Raw genomic sequence first — 22059 nt, 5'->3', positions numbered from 1 at the left:
TAAAAATAAAAAGGAGTGGTTGGTCTCAAACATTGGGAGTCATGCCCATGGACTATTTCATGTTTCCTGGTAATTGCTGATGAGACTAAAAAGCGTGGGGTTAATTAACGTTGCTCTGGCATTGTGTCTAAATGATCCTGCGTCTTTTCCTCCTTCCTCTCCTGCAGCTGGTGAAAGAAGTAGACAATGAAGTGCGTCTGCGCCTCATGCAGTTCGTCACTGGAACCTGCAGGCTTCCTCTCGGCGGCTTTGCTGAGCTCATGGGTCAGCGGGGGACGCACATCCTGCTCGTAATTACACATTTTGTTAGTTTCCTTGCTTAGCTTTTTTTTTTTTTTTTTTGGCTCTGTAGGAAGTAACGGGCCTCAGAAGTTCTGCATTGAGAAGGTGGGAAAGGAAACATGGCTTCCCAGGAGCCACACATGGTGAGTGGATCGCTCTGCCAATTCTTACTATTGAGGATACGGTGGAACCTCCAAGGTCGGACACAATTTGTTCCACAAACCTGATGGATCTTGGATCCCCAGAACCTAATTTTGGTTCCAAAGAAGCCAAAGACTGTATGACGGTCATTCACATGCACATTAGTTCATACAATTAGAGTTAGAGGTTACACTGTTGCTGACTTGTGCGAGTTTTCACACGTTTGGACCCTCCTCTGTCTGTGCAGCTTCAACCGCCTGGACCTGCCCCCCTACAAGAGCTTTGAGCAGCTCAAAGAGAAGCTCCTCTTCGCCATCGAGGAAACGGAAGGATTCGGCCAAGAGTAGACCGAGTTTGCCCTCCTCCTCGCCGTCACTGATTTGTTCCACCGAAATCAATCCAATAATTGCACAAGATAACCACCAATGTATATAAGCTATTTTATCATTTGAAACCAAATCTTCATTTGCAGCATCCTTCTTGCCGCAATCCTGTTATACCAGACCGTCTTTAGAAATATGCAAGCATCCCTGCCCTTTCTTTCTGTTGAAAAACAGAAATCATGGATATTTTAAAGATGGACGGCCTTTACAAAAAGACTTCTAGCTCTAGTTCTATAGAGCTTTAAAAGTGGAGAGTGGATTCCGGTGCCTGACATCCCCACAAACCTCAACTACCCCCAACTGTCCCTCCTACCCCCAAAAAGAATGGAAAAAGTCAAAGCTCCCAATAAAATACATTTTCTCATAAAAATGAGATATAAAAAAAAATGAACATCAATGCACGTGAGAAAAATGAGAAAGTAATGTAGTTGCACCTTCTGTGTAATGTGCGTTTTTGCATTCTTTGGCCACTAGATGGCACTGTTGGCTTACATTTCCCCCCTCCCTCAGGCCATGCTTTGATTGATCGATCGATGATTCCCGCCAACAGGATGGCGGTGTCGTGTTGATTGCCTGTTTACTTCCGCTTTGAAAGTACTTGCAAGTGAGAAATAACGTGATGACACAATCATGGTGAAGATTAGCAGTCAGAAATCTGTTTTTACTTGATCGATCTTCACCATCTAAAAACTCGTCTGTACTTTCAGATGTGATTTGAAAGAGTTTGTTTGTTTGTGTGTTTGTCTGCGGCGTCGAGGTCGAAGTCTGAAAGAGTTCACACGTTTATATTTTAGCTGTGTTATAGCTGAGTAAGTACATATCCCAATATATCTCTTTAAGAATGGATTTATTTGAATGGTACAATATACCAAGAGCAGAAAATGGCCCCCTGGCCACACTTCGAACTTCCCTGCTTTAAACTTTCATGTTTAGACGTATTTTGATTTTGGATTATGATGATATTTAGTCAAGTTCTGTAGGCTACAAGCTAATTGGGACTGAATCAACAGCGCCTCTACTGGTTGAAAGGCAGTAATGCACAGAATGCCATTAAATTGGTTATTATTCCCATTCCTGTTCTTTATTGATACTGTTTTTGAATGTGATAAGAGGGGGTGCAACCTCGTTACTTTACTTTAAATACATACAGTTGTTGTGTTGATCCGAATGATTATCCTCAAGCTTTTAAATCTGCTACAAGTGTATTTTACAGGGGAGAGTTGATTTTTATGTTCTTTAAAAAAAAAAAAAAAAAAAAAATCTTCCTTTACATCAACTTGTTTTTCGTGTGCGTGCTTGCATGGCTACCTCGGAAGACAAGACTGCTGTGCCCCAACTTCCCCCCACCCCCACCCTACCCCCTGCACACACACGCACCCCAGCTCATCATCAACATCATCATCTTCCTTTCCCAGCAGAGTAACAAGGTTACAGCAGAGAGCATCCATGCAAAGATGATGGACAAAACACTTCCTGGTGACATGTTGAAGTATCGCTGGGAGATTTGACGTGTGTGTGTGGTTGCAGGCAGGTGGGTGCACGGTGCATGATCCATCCCACCTTGGCTGCAGTGAGGCAGGCTTCACTTGTGTCAAGTAAGACGTACACAAGTCAATCATGAAGCAGATAAAAGCGTGCAGTCCAGTTTGTTTTCTAGCAAGCGTGTGATGCTGCAATGAAACACCAACAACGTGCTTTTCAGCATGTGGGTGACGTCTGGAAAGAGATGCACTAAATCAGGGGTCTGCAACCCGCAGCTCTCTTATCGTTCTGCTGTGCCTCCAGCTTTTGTGCAGTCACTGCAGCGTCTCTCCCGATGCTGTCACGAGCCTTTCAAAGGTCGTCGGTGTCGGGAGGTGAGCGTGTGCCATGCAGTTCTCAGCCAAAGTGCAAGGATCAGTGTTTCCTGGCGAGGAACCATGACACGGGTCAACTATTCCGCTTTGTAGCTTCCTTTGTGGCTGATGTACAATGGCAACTGAAGCAACAGAGTTGAACTGGAACGAACCGCTGTGTAACGACGCTTTAAATGCAAATGTTGACCAAAAATCTGTGGAGAATGCTTAAGAAGCCGCCAGGAAGGAACGGGACAATACGCTGAAGGAGACTATATCTATGTAATGTTGTCAACTTAGTGCTCAACATGGCTCCAAGTGATGGAAGCGCGCCCAAACGGCTCTTTTGATGCAAAAGGTTGCTGACCCCTGCGCTAAATAACAGCATGGTTTCAGAACTTTAAACCATAGCAAGGGTGCGTGCAGGCTCTGCACTCACATTTCACACACCTGATGTATGGACGAGGAAGAAGTCTTTGGAAAGCATCACGTGTGAATATTTACAGTGGAACCCGTTTATGCTTGTCATGTGACATCAGCCAGAGGTGCAAGGAAGGATGGTTCTTCTTGTTTGTTGTGAAATGTTCTAGTTTGTTTGTCCTGAGAAGAGACCAGTCAGACACACTTGTCAGTATTGTCAATCTTTAGTGAAGCGGTAGTCTGGAAGACGTCCCAAGGAAGAATCCTCCAACGAAGTGACGCTCTGTGTCCTCTTCTCTGTGTGTCGGCTAGTGAAGCAAGCTGCAGCAAGCAGATAAGGTTGGCAAGCAACCCGTCGGTACAAACTTCAAGCAATATTGTTTCATTCTACACGGCTATGCTTTTACTTTGAAGCTAATTTGCACTTAACAGGAAGCCAATGTTGGGATGCTGCTTAGCGACAATGATGACGTTAACACACATCAGCATAAACAGATAAATTTTTCATATAAACGATGCCTTTGGATATGAAATGTTATGTTGGCAGAAGTGGGCACACTTGATAGCAATAATAAGAACACATGCTGGACCACGAAGCAAACAGTTAGTGGTTTGGTTGGCAACTTGTCAGAAATCACTTTTCTAAAGTCAAAGCAGATATCTCAACCTAAAACACAATATTTACATTAGAGAGGCTGAAATCAGCATATTTCTGTTTTGAAATTAAAAAAAAAATCACCAAAAGTGGCTAATGGATGAACCATTGATTCATGGTTGAATAGTCAGGTTGTGGACATAAACGGGTTCCACTGTAAAAGCGAAACCTTTTCCAGTGTTGCCATCACGTTTCTCCTGCCTCTCGTTGGTCGAATGTGTCAAGCGGGCGTGTTTCACGTGCACATTCCCAAAGACAGTCCCGTTTTTCTGATGAAATGTCACGTGTTTACCCAACCGTGTTCCTAACAAACACCATCGCTGCTTTGGATGCACACTGAAATGTTTGTTGGCACCAGAGCATAACTTAGCTTTTTATCCCCCCGTCCCCCGTGCCACTTGTAAGCAGTAGGATGGGGGGGGAGACGATGACAGACAGGAAGTGCATTGTAGCAAAAGTGTGCTTCCTTTTCCACGTTAAATAAGTGTGTGTGTGAATACTCATCGTTGTACAAACTGCATCCCATCACGTACTTCATTACTTTATGATTGACTACCATCGACTACGCATTAGTAGTAGTAGTAATACCATCGACTACAAGAGCCGCCCTTCCATTGCTGGAAATTGTGATGCTTTTGATTCATATCACAAATAGACGGGAGTGTTTTGCGGGGGGCTGCATGGTTGCCAGATGCAGCATCCGTGCTGCCCCCCTGACACCCCCTCCAAGTGTAACATATTGCGTGTAGATAGACACTGTAAACATCCACTACACTGTACAGAATGGCCCTTTACCTACCCCCCTGTGTATAGACCATTCATTTTTAATTCCGCTTCAGCCATTTGAAGACAAGATACAAATAAATATGTGAATGACCCGGCCCCCTGGCCATCATTGTGCTTTTATTTTGTAGAAAGGTGACATGACGTTTGTACATAGCGTCCTCAAGGCAGGAGTGGTTTGTGTCAAAGTTCAAAAGGTTCCACCAAAGCTTCATCTGAACTTCTTTAAGAGCTCCACGGCTTCTTGGTGGACCTGAACACAACACAAAAGCACATCACATCTTCTCCATGTGGAACACAGTCACCACCAGGTCCTTGTAGGAAGGTGACAGGTGAGATGGGCTACAGAAAGGCAGGTTCATGTGGGAAATGACAACCCCCCGTCCCCCAGGACATTTCCATGTACCTGTTTGTCCTCCAGCGTGTGCGCAGGGTAATCTTTAGCTTTGTTTAACCACAGCACAGCCTGCTGCTCGTCCTTCAAAGCCATGTAGGTCTTCCCCAGCATCAGCAGGTTTTTACTGTAGAAGTTGGGATCAACTTGAAGACAAAACAACAAAACTTTCACGCTGTGCCCACAATTCAAAATGTCAGTTCAACCCGACTGTCTTTGATTTATTTACCCTGCTCAGCTTGCAGGAAGAACTGCAGAGCCTGGGAAAGAGACGGGAAATAACCTTTTTAAAACTCACTTGGCACTGCGGAGTAAACTTGATACTGACCTCCTCGTACGTGGACGTGGGAGGAGACGCAAAAATCACCGCTGCTACCTTGCGTTGATACCACGGCAGCTCAGCAAAAGCAAAACACCTGAAAGCACATTATTATTAAAAGCACATCACATACATGACATGTTCTGTACTCTGGCATACACTACAGGCTGTCCCTAAAGTCGTACAATAATAGACATACAATAGACACACACACACACCATGAAAATAAGTTAATTTCATTTATAATTACTAAATATTTTCATTACCCTGTACACATGCATACTGTATACTGTATGTATATGCATGTACGTATATGTATATGTATATGTACACACAGTCAAATATTTGAAAAACTAATGCCTTAACATCTTCAGTAAATTTTTTGGCTGGAAAAAAAAAGTATTTCTAATTGGAATACTTGCTTCCTATTTCAAGCAAAGTACCCCATGAGGCTTTGCAGCACAAACGTGTCATTAATACTTGAAACGACATCATCCCAGGTTGACAATATGCTGTAAATGTAATATCTTTGGGAGCATATGAGGGCAGGTACATAAACGATATTTACATTCCACAAACAGCTATTGGTCCACATGATTGTCCTCAAAAGGCCACTTATTGGTACAGTATATACAGTATTATTGTATCATTAATGTTTGTTTACTATTCAAAAACAGATTGCAAACGCATCACATGCTTGAGTCATTTACAGTTTCAGTTAAAAAAACAACCAAGTGTATTTTCCTCTTCTAATCATTTCTATGAACACATGATCGGTGTTCCCGCTTGACACGGACACTGACTGACTAGTTCACCCTTCAAACTAAAACGTTATCTCCTTTTATTGCACAATACGCTGGTGCTTTGCATCTTCATTTGGTGACAAGTGTCACTGAAACAACTTTTTTTTACGAGCTCATCTTGAATGCAGTCAAAAAGTAAAAAGTCTTAAGTCAAGTTGGAGGAGGGACTGACCAGTATCCCAGGATGTGTAAGGAGGTTGCATCTTTTGGATTGAGCTGCAGGGCTCGCTAGCAGGGAAATAAAACACCTTTAGAACACGGGCATGGAATATGTTCCGGTGACGGGCGGCTCTCACCTCCAGATGTTCCCGGATTACGTAGGAATTTCCAATTTTCACTTTGACTCCCTCGTAATCCCCCACATCACTGATGCAGATTGCATACCACTGCGGGATTCAAAAAGCACCAACATTATCACAACAACGTCATTCAAGTTCAGTCTTCTTGCCTTGTGTGCTGCGAAACACGTGTCATCTTTCTCCAGGGCTTTTTTGGCGTATTCAAAGGCCTCGTACACCAACTGCTGCTTCTTTCCTGCATCCGTGTCAGGAAGCACCGACATGTCTCGCGACGCTCGCGCCAGCCTCCACAGGAACTCCGCATTATCACTGCACACACACACACACACACACACACGTGTTTACACAGTGTGTATGTGAATGGACAGACATTGACATTATGTATGGCAACACATACACAACCTGCCAAAAGTTTGCAGACACATTCTCATTCTATTCAATGAGAAAGTGTATCCAAACTTTTGCCTGACTAGACACATTCTCATTCTATTCAATGAGAAAGTGTCTCCAAACTTTTCCCTGGTTGTGTCTGGCAGTTTATGTTTACATTGGACTGACTGGCATTCTGTGGCTGTGTGAATGGACAAACAGATGTTTACATCGGCTGGACGTGTATGACTATGGACAGAGAGACATGCAAAAGCCAATTTACGTGAAACATTGGATGTGAAAGATCACAGCACTCACGAGACGTCCAATCACATTACTGTTGCTAGTTTTTTTCCAATGAATGTCCGCAAGAGGAGGAGGACGGACGTGAAGTCCTCACCTGTGCTTGTACTGCAGTAGCAGCTGGTAGAGTTTCTCTGTCTCAGCACTGCTGTAAAGGTAGTCTGCCTGCTCCAAAACCTCCGCTTGTTACAGGAAAAACAACATGTTTCACCTCCTCAAACTTGGATGTAAGTCACCGGAGTTTACCTTTTTCTAGCGCCAGGACCACAGCAGAGCTCTGCACCTTGTGATAACATCCATACAGCAGGCAGGAGAGTGTGGGCAGTCCAACCACCATTGCTGTCCGCCCACTCTGCGCACAAAGAAAGTCAATTCATCCTACATGCGAACATCTTTACAATCATACTCATTTGTAGTCAACATTATTCTTATTGCACAGGTGTAATAATACAATCATAATATTCCAGCGTTGCACACCCCAACTGCAATAATACACTTCGCAAAAATTTAATTAAATATGTTAAATTAAATAAGATGACATTGTGCATGTAGATCTCGTGTTTTGTCCAATGAGTGTCGAGACACTGAATGCAACAATATTTACCGTGAGGACATTGGCGATCCTTCTCGACGTCGCCCAGTAAAACGGACGAGCTGTTCTGATTGTGCTTCCTTTAGCAGCGTTCATGAAGGTCCAGTTGACACACCGCGTCCAAGCGATGCGAGCCATCACGTCAGAGGTAAAAGCCCAAACTGCTAAGTGAGGAACTTACCAACCTCAACCTGTCCCTTATTTACGAACCGGTCCTCCAAAAGGGGAGGCGTTCGAGATCACACAACTAAAAACGTTGCAAAACGTAACCAACCGCGCTTTAATAACACGGTTTTTAATGTTTATTTTACTTTACTTTTTCACAATATAACTATTTTAAAAGCAAACTTAACAAAAATAATGTTAAATTCAACATTTCAATGTGTTACAAGTACTTTCATATGTTGACATTTTTAGTTTGCTGAAGGACAAAACTGTTTACTCCGTTTATTGTTTGGGTGCCTTTACCAAATTAAAACATGAAGCAAAAAGCTGCCACAAACCAAAGTCCGTTGCATAAAGTTATTTAAAATACAAAACTAAATACTACAAAATACTCTCGTTTGGACAAAAACACGACTAATTGTGCATCATTGAACGCACCCCGTAAAGTTGCGTCCCCCTCTTTTATAGCAGTCGATAAGAAACACGTGGCGTTCTTTTTATTGTTCCTTGCTAACCATTTTGAGGGTTTTTTTTAACCTAGAATATACCCGCAAAACAAGTCACTTTTAAATCCACTCCTGTCAATAAATGACAGGTTGAGCAACTTGCAGAAGAACAAGCTGAAATAATGCTAGTACAAACTGTACATTACCTTTTGACAGGTTGTGGTATGTGTACAGGGGTGTCTAAAGGTGTCCCTGGGGCCATAGCGGTTACCAGCTTTTGTATTTTCTCCAGTGGAACACTGTAAACATAAAATTAAACATGGAGCTTTACAAACGGTGAAACACACTAACAATGATGATGATTGAAATAGATTTAAGAGTTTAGCATACACTGACCTACACTGGAGTGGTTTTACCATAGTTTGAAAAATAAAATCGAGTGAAAAATATCAAAGTGGCCCCCATTATCTATCCTTTACTGTTATTGTATGGCCCTCAGTGGAAACATTTGGAGAGAAAAACAAGAAAAAAATAGAATAATATGAATCAACATCTTAACATTTATAGATGCTGCTTTTGCCCTCCTTTGTCCCAGGACTTATTTCCTTATTTCTCAGCATACACAGCCATAAATATAACAATATCAACAATGTAGCCACATGAACAACAACCAAAAAAACAGATAATTGAGAAAATAAACATCGAAAAGAATCAATTGCATCACTAGTCTTGATCCCATACTGGTCCCACCCTTAGTATCGATTCTACTGCTATCTAGATGATGCAACTCCATCCTCTCAGGCCATCCATTATGTTCCCAATCACAAAGCACACACTGTGTGTCCTTTCATGTCTCACATGATGAAATGATTCATGAATGAAAATAGATGAGCACACGGTGTACTCTCACAGTTACTGGACTGCGCACGGACACAGCTGCAGACATTACTCCTGGCCTGAAATATCCCTGAAAACAAACCACACCGGTAAGTGGAACAATGTTCAACCAGATAAACTGATTAGGGATTTTTCTTAGTTGCAGCTAATTCAGTATGATGCAACAAAACAATCTTGCTAACCTCAAAAATCAGCTAAAAATAAATACCGTGTACATATGATGAATGAATGTACAATTACAAACATATGAAAATACATGAATGTGTTTGCATACGTGGAAGACATTGTTATGCAAATGTTCTCTGACTTCAGGAGTTCAATTCAGACAAAGAAGCCAATTAAAAGCTCAATTCAAAGTTTTTGCAGTTGATTTGCCCATCAGAGAGCATAAAGTAGCTCATCATCTTCAACTTTTTGACCACTTGTCATGTTGAATGACGGGGTGACGGGCTGCACACTAAAATAATAATAATAATCAAAGGATCGCCATTTTGGTATTTTTCTTCTGTTTTTATTTTGTAAAATGGCCACCACATTTATACTGTACTGTATGTGTTTTATTGTTATTAATAGTGTGCACGATAATTATCAGGCCGATATTATGAAGTCATACCAATAAATCCGATAACATTACAAAAACGCTCCAATGAGGCGAGATTACCTGTACTGTGCGGGTGAGCAAATCAAGCGCTCCTTTTTTCTATTGTCTGTGACGTTAGCGGCCTGTCGTAACTTCCCCTGAGCTCACTTGGAAACTAACATTCACATTCCGAAGAAGAAATTGGGCGTGCTCGTTGTCCCAATTACTTGGCGATGATGGGAAAAAAAACTATGGAGCACACAAAAAACCTCAGACACCTGAAACACCAGCACCGCGGAGTTTGAAAAGTGCAAAAGGTTTGCATGGCAAGACCTGCATGGCATTGCTCGGAGCGTGTGTCCGAATACAGTGCACCTTGCTGGGCCACAGCAAGACGTGCTCCGCCTCCTCACAGTTGAAGACGGCAGGCGCCATTAAACCAAAAGAACAAGACGAAGGCGGTGCCAAGAACCGGAAGAATCCTCCAAGTGCAAGGCCAATAGACAAGAAAAGGTACAGTATGTACTGTGCGTGCATACAACATTTCATTCACATTGTCAAGTTGCGTGAAGGTAGTAGCCTTCACGCAAGGCTCCCTTCTGTTTTTGCCAGATTTCCAATGTAGATCTCCTATTTCTGGCAAATCCTCAATATATTTTGATTTCTTGGCAGGAAATATGCTACCCCCCCAGGCTGGAATCACCGGTCTCCCACTGGATTTGTGGAGGGAAGGTGACGGAGCCTCAGGAAGAGGCTGTGATCAGTCAGCAAGTAACCGAGTAAGGTATCTAGGTTACAAAGTAACAAACTTAAAAATGATTTGATGAAGCAAAACATCCGTATTTTAGTGACTGACAACATTATTTCGTTCATTTTTATTATTGAATCTTAACATATCAGACGAACGTGTCATGATCTGTGTGCTGCTCTGCTGCCCTCTGGCTGTTGTCTGTTGCAGCACACGTGGAGGTAATTGGGCACACCTGCAGGCAATTAGGGACGCTCTTTTTAAGCAGCAGCTAGATGCTACTCCAGTGCCCGATTGTTACACAGCCTACGCCAACGACCTGCTCTCCCCAGCATCTAATTCTCTGATATTGCTACTATCTGGTCAGTTCTAGTGTCTTTTTCCTGCTTGAGTGTTCAGCAGTGTTTTCAGTTTTTGTTCTGCCTACTTTTTGTGCAGCTTCTTGTGTTTTTGTATTTTTCCACTCTGCTAGTTTTCCGCAGCACCCTTAGTTATATTACCTTTTTTTCCCTGAGATTAGATCCAGGCGGTTTCTGTTGTACTTTATATTTTTGTTTGTTTTTCCACATGTGGACACTTTTTGTTAATAAACTCTTTTGTTACGAATTTGCCGTCTCTGCATTTGGAATCTGAGTCCCGGCATAGCCGTTCCGAACAGAACGTGCGTCACAGCTGAAAGACTGTGTGAGAAACAATTGTCAGCCTTGGCGGTCTACACGGCCACGTGCTTTAGGCACACCAGTTGGAACATGGATGGAACCATTGGAGAGTCGCCTAATGATCAGACGCATGCTAAGCTTACACGGATAAGGATGCATGGTTTATGTCTCGTTAGTGTGCCACATTGAATTAGTTGAAAAATGTTTTTTGCACTTTATAGATCACACAGGACTTTCCTGTCCTGCATGGGGATGCAGCTTCAAAGTTGTTTGAAACTTGGCAGCACAATTATGCTGAGAAGATCGTTGGTGCACCTGGCAAGATTTAAGAGGAAGCTGGAATGGACCCTTCCTGGATGGATTAACACGGGTTAATGTAGCCTTCTTTGCAAAACTTGCAAATGTCAGGGTAAGGTATCCTCAGTGAGGCAGGTCTAGCTCACATGGCTACGTTTGTCCAACCAGAATTTAAACGCTCACAACCGCACCGCTAGCCTAACGGGGGAACACACTGGGGGCATTCTACGAAAGTGGCTCAACCATCCCAGGCTTTGTGCTGAAGGTGCAGCTCAAAACATAAATTCCCTAAACAGAATTAAACGGAACTGCAACGGTGGTTATGAATTTACTTCAAGTCTGGTTTTGTGCTAAGTGCGCGTCCACATGAAAGTGGGCTTTTGATATCTCATTATTTTACTTAAAAGTGAAGCGATCCCAGCCAGCGTGTACCCCAAATGAGCAAGCACTTAATATGGAGCGTTCTGAGGAGTTCCCAAAAGATTATGACTGCTAAAAGCAACGCTGTGGCCACCAATAGAGCGAGGGAGGACTGCTGGCATGCCAGCATGCAAATGCAGGAGTTACACTTTTTATACCAACTATACCCTACTAGTCTTTATCATTCATTACACTAACATACCCTACTAGTCTTCATTTATTACACTAACCATACCCTACTAGTTTTCATTTATTACACTAACGATACCCAACTAGTCTTCATTTATTACATTAACGATATTCTACTAGTCCTTTCATTTATCATATCAGGGTTGAAAGTAGTTCCACCTAGTTGCTGGGGTCTCTTAACTTAAGCGATTTGCTTCTCAAATCAATATGCGTTCAAAAGAGTAATACATTTGCATCACAAAACCTTTTTTTTTTTTTTAAATTTCAATTCTACTGAACTTGATTCAGTCTTTCTTCATTCATATGCTCTCACTTGTTTCTTTTTTTAGCCTGGAACAAACATGGAGCTCCATGAGGCCAAGGCATCCAGAACATTCGCATACATCCTGATACTGGGACATTAACCTTATCAAACATCTCAGGCCTTTGTCATCGTTGCTGGACAGGTTTTGGAACACATCACTCCGCTTCAATCGTCCGTGTCTGCTTCAAGAACATGTGCCAGTTGCAACACACTGCAATTTGACATTTCAGCAGGGGAGTCCAAACTGGTCAATTCTTTTCATAGTAGCATGCTTGCTTGCAAGGGAAGGAAGCCACTTTAAGGACACTTTGACACTAAGGGCATGTTAACGGTTCAGTGTTTAAATTTATTAGAATATATTTTTCTAAGATTCCAGTAGTGTTTAACTGCATGTTGATTGCGTAATATAAGCTTTGCATGTATTTTGTTCTAGGGTTGTAATTGAGCAGTTTAATAGGTATGGGTAAATATTGCATTTTGCTTTGAATAAACTGTCCTGTAATGTGTTGGAATGAATCTGGTTTATTGATTTGACCCAGCATGTGCAGTAAATAACTAATGAATGTAGCTGAAACAACCCAGCATTGTAATCGTTTTAACCCAGCACTTGGGAACAACATTTGAACTCTGCTGCAGGGTGGAAACGACTAACGCTGGGCTGGTGCTATAGTAACCCAGCGGCTGGGTTACAGTCAGTGTGTATCAGTCTTGAGAAGCACAAAGTTACTGATATCGGTTAGGAAAGAAACGATATCATGCATCTCTAGTTAATGTTTTTCATTCAACCTTTGTGAGCAGACCCCAGTAGATGCTAACTGTGATGCCACGCTAGTATGAAAATCCACGTGCTGTACATCCACGGAACCGCAAGAAGGTCAACTAAAAGCTCAACCAAAACAAGGAAATGTGACAATTCCAACCAACTTGAACTTCTCAATGCCCAAAACACAACACGTTCCCTCTGATCCACCTACCCAAACCACCTCCCCATACCCAAAACTAAACCTCACAACCATGGGGTATAACCAAGGAACATGGGGGATACTCCAGGACCATGGGTGATATCTCAGGACTACGGGGGGTACCCCAGGACCATGGGTGTATCCCAGGACAATGGGGGTATCCCAGGACCATGGGAGATAGAGCCTTCTGAGCTGCTGAACCACACCTGTGGTTTTCTCCAAAACTGCTTGTCCTGTTTTATTTATTTCTCCTTTCCCAAAATGAGTTTTTTTTTCCTTTGTAATCTGTAACCTTCCTTTGTAGCCCTGTCAGACCTTTGGATAAAAAAGGCGTTACAAGTCAAATGTGTTATTATCATTATTGAGTCTGTTTGTTCCAACTGGACTCATTTGTGAGCAAGCATGCGATGTGCTTTGGCTTTGGTTGCAGTTGTTTAAATGTGTGGATTGTGCCAAGCACGGCATGGGTTGCCTGCTGGGTGAATATTCACAATGTCCCGGGAGGTGTCTTGTTCAGTTGGCACATCTGCCTCACAGTCGGGAGATCCGGCTTTGAATCGGCATTGGAAGGTCACACTTTGTGGAGATTGTGTGTTTTTGCCGTGCTTGCGTAGGTCTTCTATGGGTAGTGTTTATCTCATGCCAAGTGGTTAGCAATCTGCGTTGGGACATCTCTGGATGGGATGCATAGATGGCTGTCTGATACAGGCCACCGATACCATGACATCAAAGAATAGCTGCATGAAGAACAGATGGACTTGTTTGGATATTCCCTGCTGAGGAACTGGAAGTCGTGAGTCTTGAGCTCTTAAGGATCTGTGTCATGTGAAGCCCACCGATACCGGACCTTTCTTAGCTCCTACAAATGTCACCACCAGAATGAACTGTCAGACAAACTGAACCCAGAAGCCTACAGGATGCTGTGGTCGCTGCTCTGCACCATGTTGCCAGGTCTCATGAGAAACTAGGCCACATGTCTCACAAACATGAGTTCCACATGCATAAAACAATTTGTAAATGCATACAAATGATGAATGAAAGGGATAAAAGAACATTTAAGTTACTTTTACCTTCAATGACGACATGATGTGGCAGCGAGATCGACAATGACACCACCGTGGTGTTTTACGAGGAGTTCAGTCGTGTTTTGTCAAAATGCTGCCACTTGCAACTTTCTTGGGCTCCATTTTGGCTTTTTTGCAGCCGTGATCAAAAGACAACTTCTATAAAGTACATCAAATAACGAGCCTGGGGCTATCAACACGGAAACGTTTTATGGTTTCAGCCTTTCATCCGCACGGAAACGGCGTTCTGGGTGAGCTGAAACGGTATTTTTTGAAAACACCGGCTTGACATGTCTGTGTTGACAAGCAACCCGCTTGTCGCCGTCACGTGACCAGAAGTGAACTTTGACAACCAGCCAACATAATATGTGAATATTCTCCTGATATTTTGTTGTCCCAAACTCCAAAATGACTCGCAGAGGTAATTCCACTTGGTCGCAAGTCTAGACGAGCCTTAGAAAGCGGAAGGCGATGGACTTATGTGCTTATGTTCTTTCTTCTAGTTTGGAGTGGCATGTGGTTCCCTCTGTGTTTGCAGCGCCACACGTAGGTGTGCCTTGGGTACTGCATCCTTTTTACTCAGTGATCCGTTCCCGTCTGGAAGCAACTACAGTATTTACTAATCCGGCTCAGTGTGGACGTACATTTTTTTCAACCCCCCCCCCCAAAAAATTTCTGTATGGACAGGACCTTAAATCTCTTGAACGCCTCCTCAGGATCTGGCCCCCCTCAAACAGCCCTAAGTGTTTGGGACCAGGGAAGGAGGTGCGGAAAGTTTTGTTTATTGTGGGGGACTGGGAGATCAGGGGGTTTCACACTCACAGAAAAGCCCAGATAAACAACTACACTTTCCAAAACAAGCTGAAAACCACAAGCCATAACTCATGCAAGGAAAAAAAAGGCCAAAGTGGCTTACAGGAAGCAGACCTGGCAACGCTGCCCTGTACTTGACCTGGCACCTGCCACTCAGGGTAGAAAAAACCGTCCTCTTTGGAGGCTTTGACATAAGGTAATGGCTTTATGTTGTTACCTTGGTGCCTTTGTAATGTCACGAAACATCATGCCCGCATAGACATTCAGTTACATCAGCAGTGCCGGTTAACTTTGAACAGGTATGGCATTGGAGACTTCATTGTTTACTCTTTTAATCATGCTTTAGGCAACACAGAAGTAGTAAAATGAGCGTTTGGCAAAGTTCCCGTCATATTTTTAGCAGCGTTACGTAACTCTTGGGTCACCAAAAGAGTACTCGACTGAATCGATCAGCAGCAGGTGTTTGGGATCAAGATCAGGCTTTCCTAACAGGATTTGAATGACAATGCACCCGATCAGGCCAGACTGTCATTCTAGACCTCTGCTCCCCACCTTCCCCGTGGGGCCTCGCTTTCCGCAGCCATCTGCCATGATGACCACCCCCAACATGTACAACGTACCGCAGCAAATTAGGCCAGCGGTTCACCTCAGTAGTCACGCCAGCTTCCATAATCACAGCCAGGTGAGTAACCAATCCCTGCAAAGCCAATCCATCAGGACACTATTGCTGCCCCAGGACGATCGCGGGGTGTTGGTCCTTTGGAGGTTAGCAGGGAAAACATGGCTGTTAGCTTGTGTTAGCGTGTACGACTACATGTAGCCTCCGGAAGCCACTGCCGATGGTGGGAAGCAATGATTCTCTGCAGGAAAACAAAACATTCTCTCTGAGTTGGAAGTTGCTGCCCCAATTCAGGACGTCCGGTGAGGCTGGTGTTGGGATAAGGCCAAGGAACGGCAGTTGGTGGCTCTGTTGTCAGAAAGAAGCTCTGACTTCATCGGTTGAAATGATTTTTAATAAGATGAGCTCTTCGGAGTGTGTCGTGGTGGCCCAGCTGCCCTGTGGTTGATCAATACTGTAATACGTGACACGAGCACATCCCACGTAGCATTCTCTTGTGCTACCAACATACTGCATGTAAACAATACATTTACATAGAAGTGTGCATCATGGAGAGACCGACAGTGTCAGTGCATGTAAACATACTGATTGTTTTTATTCTTTTTCTTCGGGATTATGTTTAAAAGGGTCTTAAAATGACGGTCCAAGAGGAAAAATAGACAAGTATGTGCTTGATGTTAAGAAGAACAGTCTGTCTTTCCTTTCTAAACATATTACTCCAAAGAGATTTTGGGAATCAGAAAATAAATGTAAACATGTATGTTCATCATTTTAGCTTTGCAAGCATGACATGCAAAAGAAACTGCCTTTGAAACTTACAGTATGTCACGATCCATATCCCCTTTAAACGACAGCAACTGCAGCATCAATGGCCGGTCCAAAACATCCTGGGACCACACCCTCAACCAATGGTAGGCCTCTGTAACCAACACTTTCACATGAAAACTCCGCTAGCGGTGGTGTTCACTCAGCACTCTGTGTGTTTGTGTTTAGATGAGGGCGCCGTCGGGGATGATGATGACGCCTGGAACCCCTCAGATGGTTCCTGTTGGCTTTATGTGAGACAAAGCCTCAAACTGTTACTGGAAAATGCCTACCCTCCCTGTTCACCTTTCTGTTATTTCATATCTACGTAGGAATGGAGAGATTTTGTTTGAGCAGGTACATCCTTTAATGTCTGCGGCTCCTCCCCAAAACATCTTCACATCAATGTAAGATTTCCACAGAAGAAAGAAAGCAACAAGCTATTTGTCTGCTAAGTGATGGATGTCTGTTTCAAACTGTAATACACAGCACAGTCTACATTTAGGACACACCTAGCTGTCTCCCATAGAAATGAAAAATAATGTTTTCCCTTTTACTGCTGCGCTCTTATTTCAGTAATTCCAGGAAGACTGAGCATGTGCGGGATCGGCCGTACATAAAGAAACCGCCAAATGCTTTCATGTTGTTTGCTAATAAGTACAGAGAAATAGTCACCATGCAGCTGGAAAAGAGAGACAGCGCATCTGTTCATGTGGCCCTTGGGAAAATGGTAGGTTGGCTCACATCACGTGCACACATTTCATAATATCATATGCTAATGCCATAGATTACACTAGTGATCCTCGCTGGTGGGTCGCAACACAAATGAGGGTCACGGGGACGTTTTGACTGGCCAAAAAATGTGCTATTCGCTTGGTGCGTGCATGTTTAGGGGTGACTTTGCCAAGCCTGAGCACCGTTGACACACAGCTGCAGATATCTGCTGGAGAAGAACACGCCGTAAAGAGAGACATCTCACCGCTCGCGCACACAAAAGCAGTCCCAGAGAAGCGATGTTAACTTTAGTGTTTTATTGATGTTGTCCTTTGCATTAGATATGAAAAATACGAGAAGGTGCTTGTGTGTGTTATGTGTAGCTCGCATGCTCGGAGCAGGAAGGGTCAGGATACAATGCAACAGGTTCAGAACTTAGTGCCCTCTAGGCAGCCGCGTCCTTTTAAATAGAAGATAGTTGAGAAGTTTGACTTGAGATGTGTCACGGCTTGTCGTAGAGGGCTGATGATAACCAGTTGGGAACCACTGCTTTATGTGCCGTAAGAGCATGCACAGGAGACTGAGTAGTGATACTCCAATAATTTAAAAATCTATAATACACTATCAACTAAAATCCATAGAAAAGTATCACAGCAGCAATACACAACACGGAATGTGCAAACAAATGTGCAAAGTGCATACTTTGCGGTGTTTGTGAATGCACCTCGCTTGCCATCAGTGTGATTGGTGGGTAATGAGGAAGTGATGAGTTGTGCGTGGAAGTCAAGTGTGGAAGTTTACAGTGTTGGACGTGAGTGCTGCCGTCAGAGTGTTAAGATTGGCACTAAAGTTGAAATAGAGCGTCGGGGATGTTACATTACTCATATAATGCTACTTGCACGATGTCACCTTCAAGCACTTGTTTCAGGTGGCCGAGTCGGCATTCATTTAGCACTCAAATGAGGCACAGATTGCCGTAACGCAGCGATTAGCTCCAACTCCTTAAGCTCTCCCCGTCACTTAAGAAGCTAATAGGTCAACAAGAGTTGTACTCACCGAGTTGGCTGCGGAAAACTTGTCCTTGACGTATTGGAAGACATGATGCACTCGAGTCCGATGAAGACGCCATGGGAGAGGACGGCGTAGTGACTACGCACAAGCATAAACCAGGCAACTACAAGACAGCAAATACCATTAGAGCTGTTGCTCAATACTAAATAGGTGTTTACTCTCCAGAAGTAAAAGTGTATGGAAGTACATTTACAAAGTGACACTAAATAATACCTCACCCATGTAGGTATTGCATCACGCTACTTTGTGTTTGGAGTTCCTGTCCTGTGTTTTGGGCACAGTTGCTCACTTCTTTTGTGTGTGCAGTGGAAGTTGCTGCCGCAGGCAGATCGGGACAAATACTATGAAGAGGCAGATGCTCAGAAACGACGTCACGCACAGCTGTATCCTCGCTGGTCCACGTGTGAAAACTATGTGAGTGCAACTTTATTTTCTGTGCGTCAACACCAATGAAGTGAATCTGATAACACCTTGGATCTTTTTTTGTTTTTTTAGGGGAAACGCAGGAAGAGGCGGAAAAGTAAACTTCCCACCAACGTTTCAAGTAAGTCATATCAACACAGTAGAACCTTGGTTAGCATGTTCTTCGGGTAACGTCGAAAGTTTATGCCGAAGTTTTGCCCCCGTTTGTTTACATTTTCCGGTTAGCGTACAAAATGGCGAGTGTCCTGTCGTGTTATTGATATATTAGTCCCACTGTGTTCATGTATTTTTATCACAAAAACTTGGCTCCAACAGACATCTCTACTGAAATTAACTGGCAGACAAACTGAGCTCAAAAGCCCACAACATTGGATGCAACCAGCTTGATAAAAACAGGATATAAAAATCGGAAACCACCACGTGGCGCAAAATCTCAAGAGGAACCTCTGCTACACTAAAATTGTGCCTCGGTTTGCGTACCTTTTCCGGTTAGTGCGTCTTGTCGTGTTAGTAACACTGCGTGGGTCCAAATGTGTTCTTAGTGTATCACAATGTCCTTGTTAGCCTGTTAGCTTGTTAACACATGGAAACAGGAAGCGGAAGTCACCCCTGTTGCCCTGTCAATGATGTCATCAGCGGTTGACTCTGTAGTTCTTTGCTAACTGCAGTTACTTGTTAAAGCAAAACAGGTTTTTTATAGCTTTAAAATTACAGTTTTACATGCATAAAATACTTCTAAATGCATATACTATAAATGATGAATGAAAAGGATAAATGAACATTTAAGGTCACCTTAAATGATGAATGAAAAGGATAAATGAACATTTAAGGTCACCTTTACCTTCATTGAACACATGATTGTTGCCAACGACACGATGTGGCAGCAAGACGGACACCACCTTGGTGTTTTGCTATGAGTTCCTTCTTGAATTCAATAGTGTTTCTTACCTTCTTGATCAAAATGCTGCCACTTGCAACTTTGTTTGGCTTTCAGGTTTAATAGGTGGAGCAAACATCACAGTGGGTTGATTGGCTTGCATGTTTTTATTGCAGAGGATACGCCAGATCCTGAACTTCCACATGTCAACAGTATGAGTATGTGTCTTGCCCCAGTGCAGTCAGGCTTGATGGGATCTGAAGAATTGGACTCTTCTTCAGCCACGACTGGTGCAGACACTCCAGACACGATGCATTACAGCTCCCAGCCTCCTTCTGCACTCAGTTCTGAAGAGTCCGTGGATGCAGCGACGCTGGAAGAAAAGTATATACAGCTTCCATGTGTCAACGATGACATTTCGATTGCTCCTGATGGACAGACACAGGCAGAAACTCTTGAGAACGATCAGGCGCTCAATCTGCTAGATTGTATGCTTCTGTCCCCTGCGTCTCAGATTGAGCTTCAGAGTGTCGGAGATGGGTTCCAGTTGCTACTGGAACATTTTGAGCCGGAGCCCCTGGCATTACATACCGAGACTGAGGAGTCCGGTAAGGTTCTGGGTTTAGAGGAATCCCAGCAGTTCATCATCAAGCTATTTGACAATCCTGCACTGCCAGGCAATATAAAAGTAGAAACTCAATTGGGCACGGCTGTGCAGGGTCACACAATAACAGCAGGCTCCCCCAAACTTCTGAGCAAGTACAGTCAGACGATGGCAGCAGGGGCCATGAGACAAGAGGTAAATGTCCAAATACCACTGGAACATTTGGAAATTCCTGCCTCCATGGGCGTCAGTGTTAAGGAAGAACCCCAACTGCCCCTCGCCATACAGAGTCGGGAAATTACCAAAGTGTCGATTGCCCACGCTGTGCATTACCACACAGCAAAGACTGAGTCCTCCAGTCTGGCCAGTATAGACAAAGATCTCCAAGTACCAACTGGGAATGTTGGCAATGACCTTACCTCCTCTGCTGGACAGTCATGGAGCTTTAAGGAAGAGAGACTCGCGGTGCAGAGTCAAAAATTAAGATTGTCCATTCAGTCTCTGGAAAACCTTTCTGGACCGCTGCCACATTTCCAGAGCCTGTCCTCTGCAGAAGAGTCAAGAGAGGGAGACCTCCTTCAGTGTCTCAGTCTCGGTGACGAGCTACAGCTATCTCCTGAGCTGCATTAGTGTCCATTAATTGCATCTCTTGATGCTGGACACGTGGGGATTGCACCACTGTTTACACTAGATTAGAATCGAGTCCATCACAGGAACTACCAATGGCATACGCTCGCTAAGAAGGTTTCCCAGGAGAGGCCTGCCGCACACTTTGGAAAACCTTGAATAGATATTTGCTGGGGTAGATGATTATTTTCATTGACTGCTCCCCTATTTGAAACAAACCAGGCAGTAGATATGTTCCTTACTTTGTTTCACTAAGCCAAGGATGAACACCTTTCAGTGCAATATGCTGAACAGGCTGATGCACGCAGCTGAAAATTGGGTGAGTCGTCATTCGATTTTTTTGAAATGTAAGATAGAATGCTTGAGCTTTGTGAATATGTACAGTAGTGTTACTTTGCTATCTGTCATTAACTGCTCCTCGTATGTACGCATTGGAAAGTACAACATAAAGTTGTATTTTCTGTTTTATTCTGATATACGTGTTTTTTTTTATTGTATGCTTAGCTGCAAAACTGTCAACTTTTCACATGACTGCATTTTTGATATAAGAGATATACATGTATTTTTGTATCAAATTTCTTTAACGTTTATGGCTCCGTAATGTGCAAAAGAATTCAGTTGTCCAAAGAGATATACATGTATTTTTGTATCAAATTTCTTTAACTTTTATGGCTCCGTAACGTGCAAAAAAAATTCAGTTTCCCAAAAAGATATACATGTATTTTTGTATCATATTTCTTGAACTTTTATGGCTCCTTAATGTGCAAGAGAATTCAGTTTTCCATTCTATAGTTACGTCGTAGGTTCCCCACACCAAGTATGGAAAGTATCATTGACAAAATTAATTGAGGTCCTCCTCCCAACAATTTTGACCATTTGCACACCTCAGAAAATGATAAACGGGGGATGGGAATATTTGTCAAACTGGGGGACCTGGTCTCAGAGAGTCTACACGACGACAAAACACTGAACCGCTTGTTTCCTTTCACCTTTGTCCTTTAGAACTCAGTTACCTTCTCAGTTTGCACACGACTATGTTGGTATTACTGCTTCATTTGTTTTTTCAGACTTATCCATTTTCTGTATATGTCTTTGTATACTATGTATATACACTTTTGCTGCAATGTAACACTAAAGAGACACTAAGAGCCTGAATCATCTTCCATGTGTGTTTTAAACTTACTGGATGAATAAAAGA

The 22059-nt window shown here is 43.2% G+C and overlaps 3 protein-coding genes across 14 annotated transcripts in view; 2 read left to right on the top strand and 1 right to left on the bottom strand.

Moving 5' to 3' along the window:
* LOC129173819 (NEDD4-like E3 ubiquitin-protein ligase WWP1) overlaps positions 1–5090 on the top strand; it is a 25459-nt gene extending 20369 nt beyond the window's left edge. The window contains exons 23-25 of one of the 2 annotated variants that reach the window (XM_054764995.1): positions 168–264; positions 353–425; positions 671–5090. In XM_054764995.1, the coding sequence (XP_054620970.1) occupies positions 168–264; positions 353–425; positions 671–770 (270 nt within the window). In that variant the 3' untranslated portion in view covers positions 771–5090. The remainder of the gene's footprint in view (positions 1–167; positions 265–352; positions 426–670) is intronic. The other variant, XM_054764994.1, reaches the window with a different exon arrangement.
* Positions 4266–19416, bottom strand: rmdn1 (regulator of microtubule dynamics 1). 5 transcript variants are annotated; one of them, XM_054765009.1, is made up of 12 exons: positions 19234–19416; positions 18316–18433; positions 8396–8488; positions 7233–7338; positions 7084–7168; positions 6464–6623; positions 6312–6401; positions 6188–6243; positions 5222–5309; positions 5123–5153; positions 4906–5039; positions 4266–4752 (listed from the first exon to the last, which is right to left on the bottom strand). In XM_054765009.1, the coding sequence occupies exons 4-12, from the start codon at positions 7321–7323 to the stop codon at positions 4711–4713; spliced, it is 777 nt and encodes a 258-aa protein (XP_054620984.1). In that variant the 5' UTR covers positions 7324–7338; positions 8396–8488; positions 18316–18433; positions 19234–19416; the 3' UTR covers positions 4266–4710. The 5 variants fall into 5 exon arrangements, 4 of the variants coding, with proteins under 4 accessions (XP_054620984.1, XP_054620983.1, XP_054620985.1 ...); XM_054765008.1 differs by lacking the exon at positions 19234–19416 and adding an exon at positions 18549–18858; XM_054765010.1 differs by lacking the exons at positions 18316–18433; positions 19234–19416 and adding an exon at positions 16561–17296.
* LOC129173821 (transcription factor 7-like 1-C) lies at positions 8811–22059 on the top strand. 7 transcript variants are annotated; one of them, XM_054765003.1, is made up of 10 exons: positions 8811–9175; positions 10082–10179; positions 10339–10776; positions 11295–16652; positions 16735–16799; positions 16878–16952; positions 17122–17275; positions 18637–18744; positions 18826–18874; positions 19807–22059. In XM_054765003.1, the coding sequence occupies exons 4-10, from the start codon at positions 16650–16652 to the stop codon at positions 20862–20864; spliced, it is 1512 nt and encodes a 503-aa protein (XP_054620978.1). In that variant the 5' UTR covers positions 8811–9175; positions 10082–10179; positions 10339–10776; positions 11295–16649; the 3' UTR covers positions 20865–22059. The 7 variants fall into 7 exon arrangements, with proteins under 7 accessions (XP_054620978.1, XP_054620976.1, XP_054620977.1 ...); XM_054765001.1 differs by having other exon boundaries at positions 8811–10179; positions 10339–10445; positions 10625–10776; XM_054765002.1 differs by having other exon boundaries at positions 8811–10179; positions 10339–10450; positions 10625–10776.

Source organism: Dunckerocampus dactyliophorus, chromosome 21, assembly GCF_027744805.1.
Source record: "Dunckerocampus dactyliophorus isolate RoL2022-P2 chromosome 21, RoL_Ddac_1.1, whole genome shotgun sequence".
NCBI lineage: Eukaryota > Metazoa > Chordata > Actinopteri > Syngnathiformes > Syngnathidae > Dunckerocampus > Dunckerocampus dactyliophorus.
The sequence above is the reverse complement of the archived record's forward strand: the minus strand, read 5'-3'. Positions and strand labels throughout refer to the sequence as shown.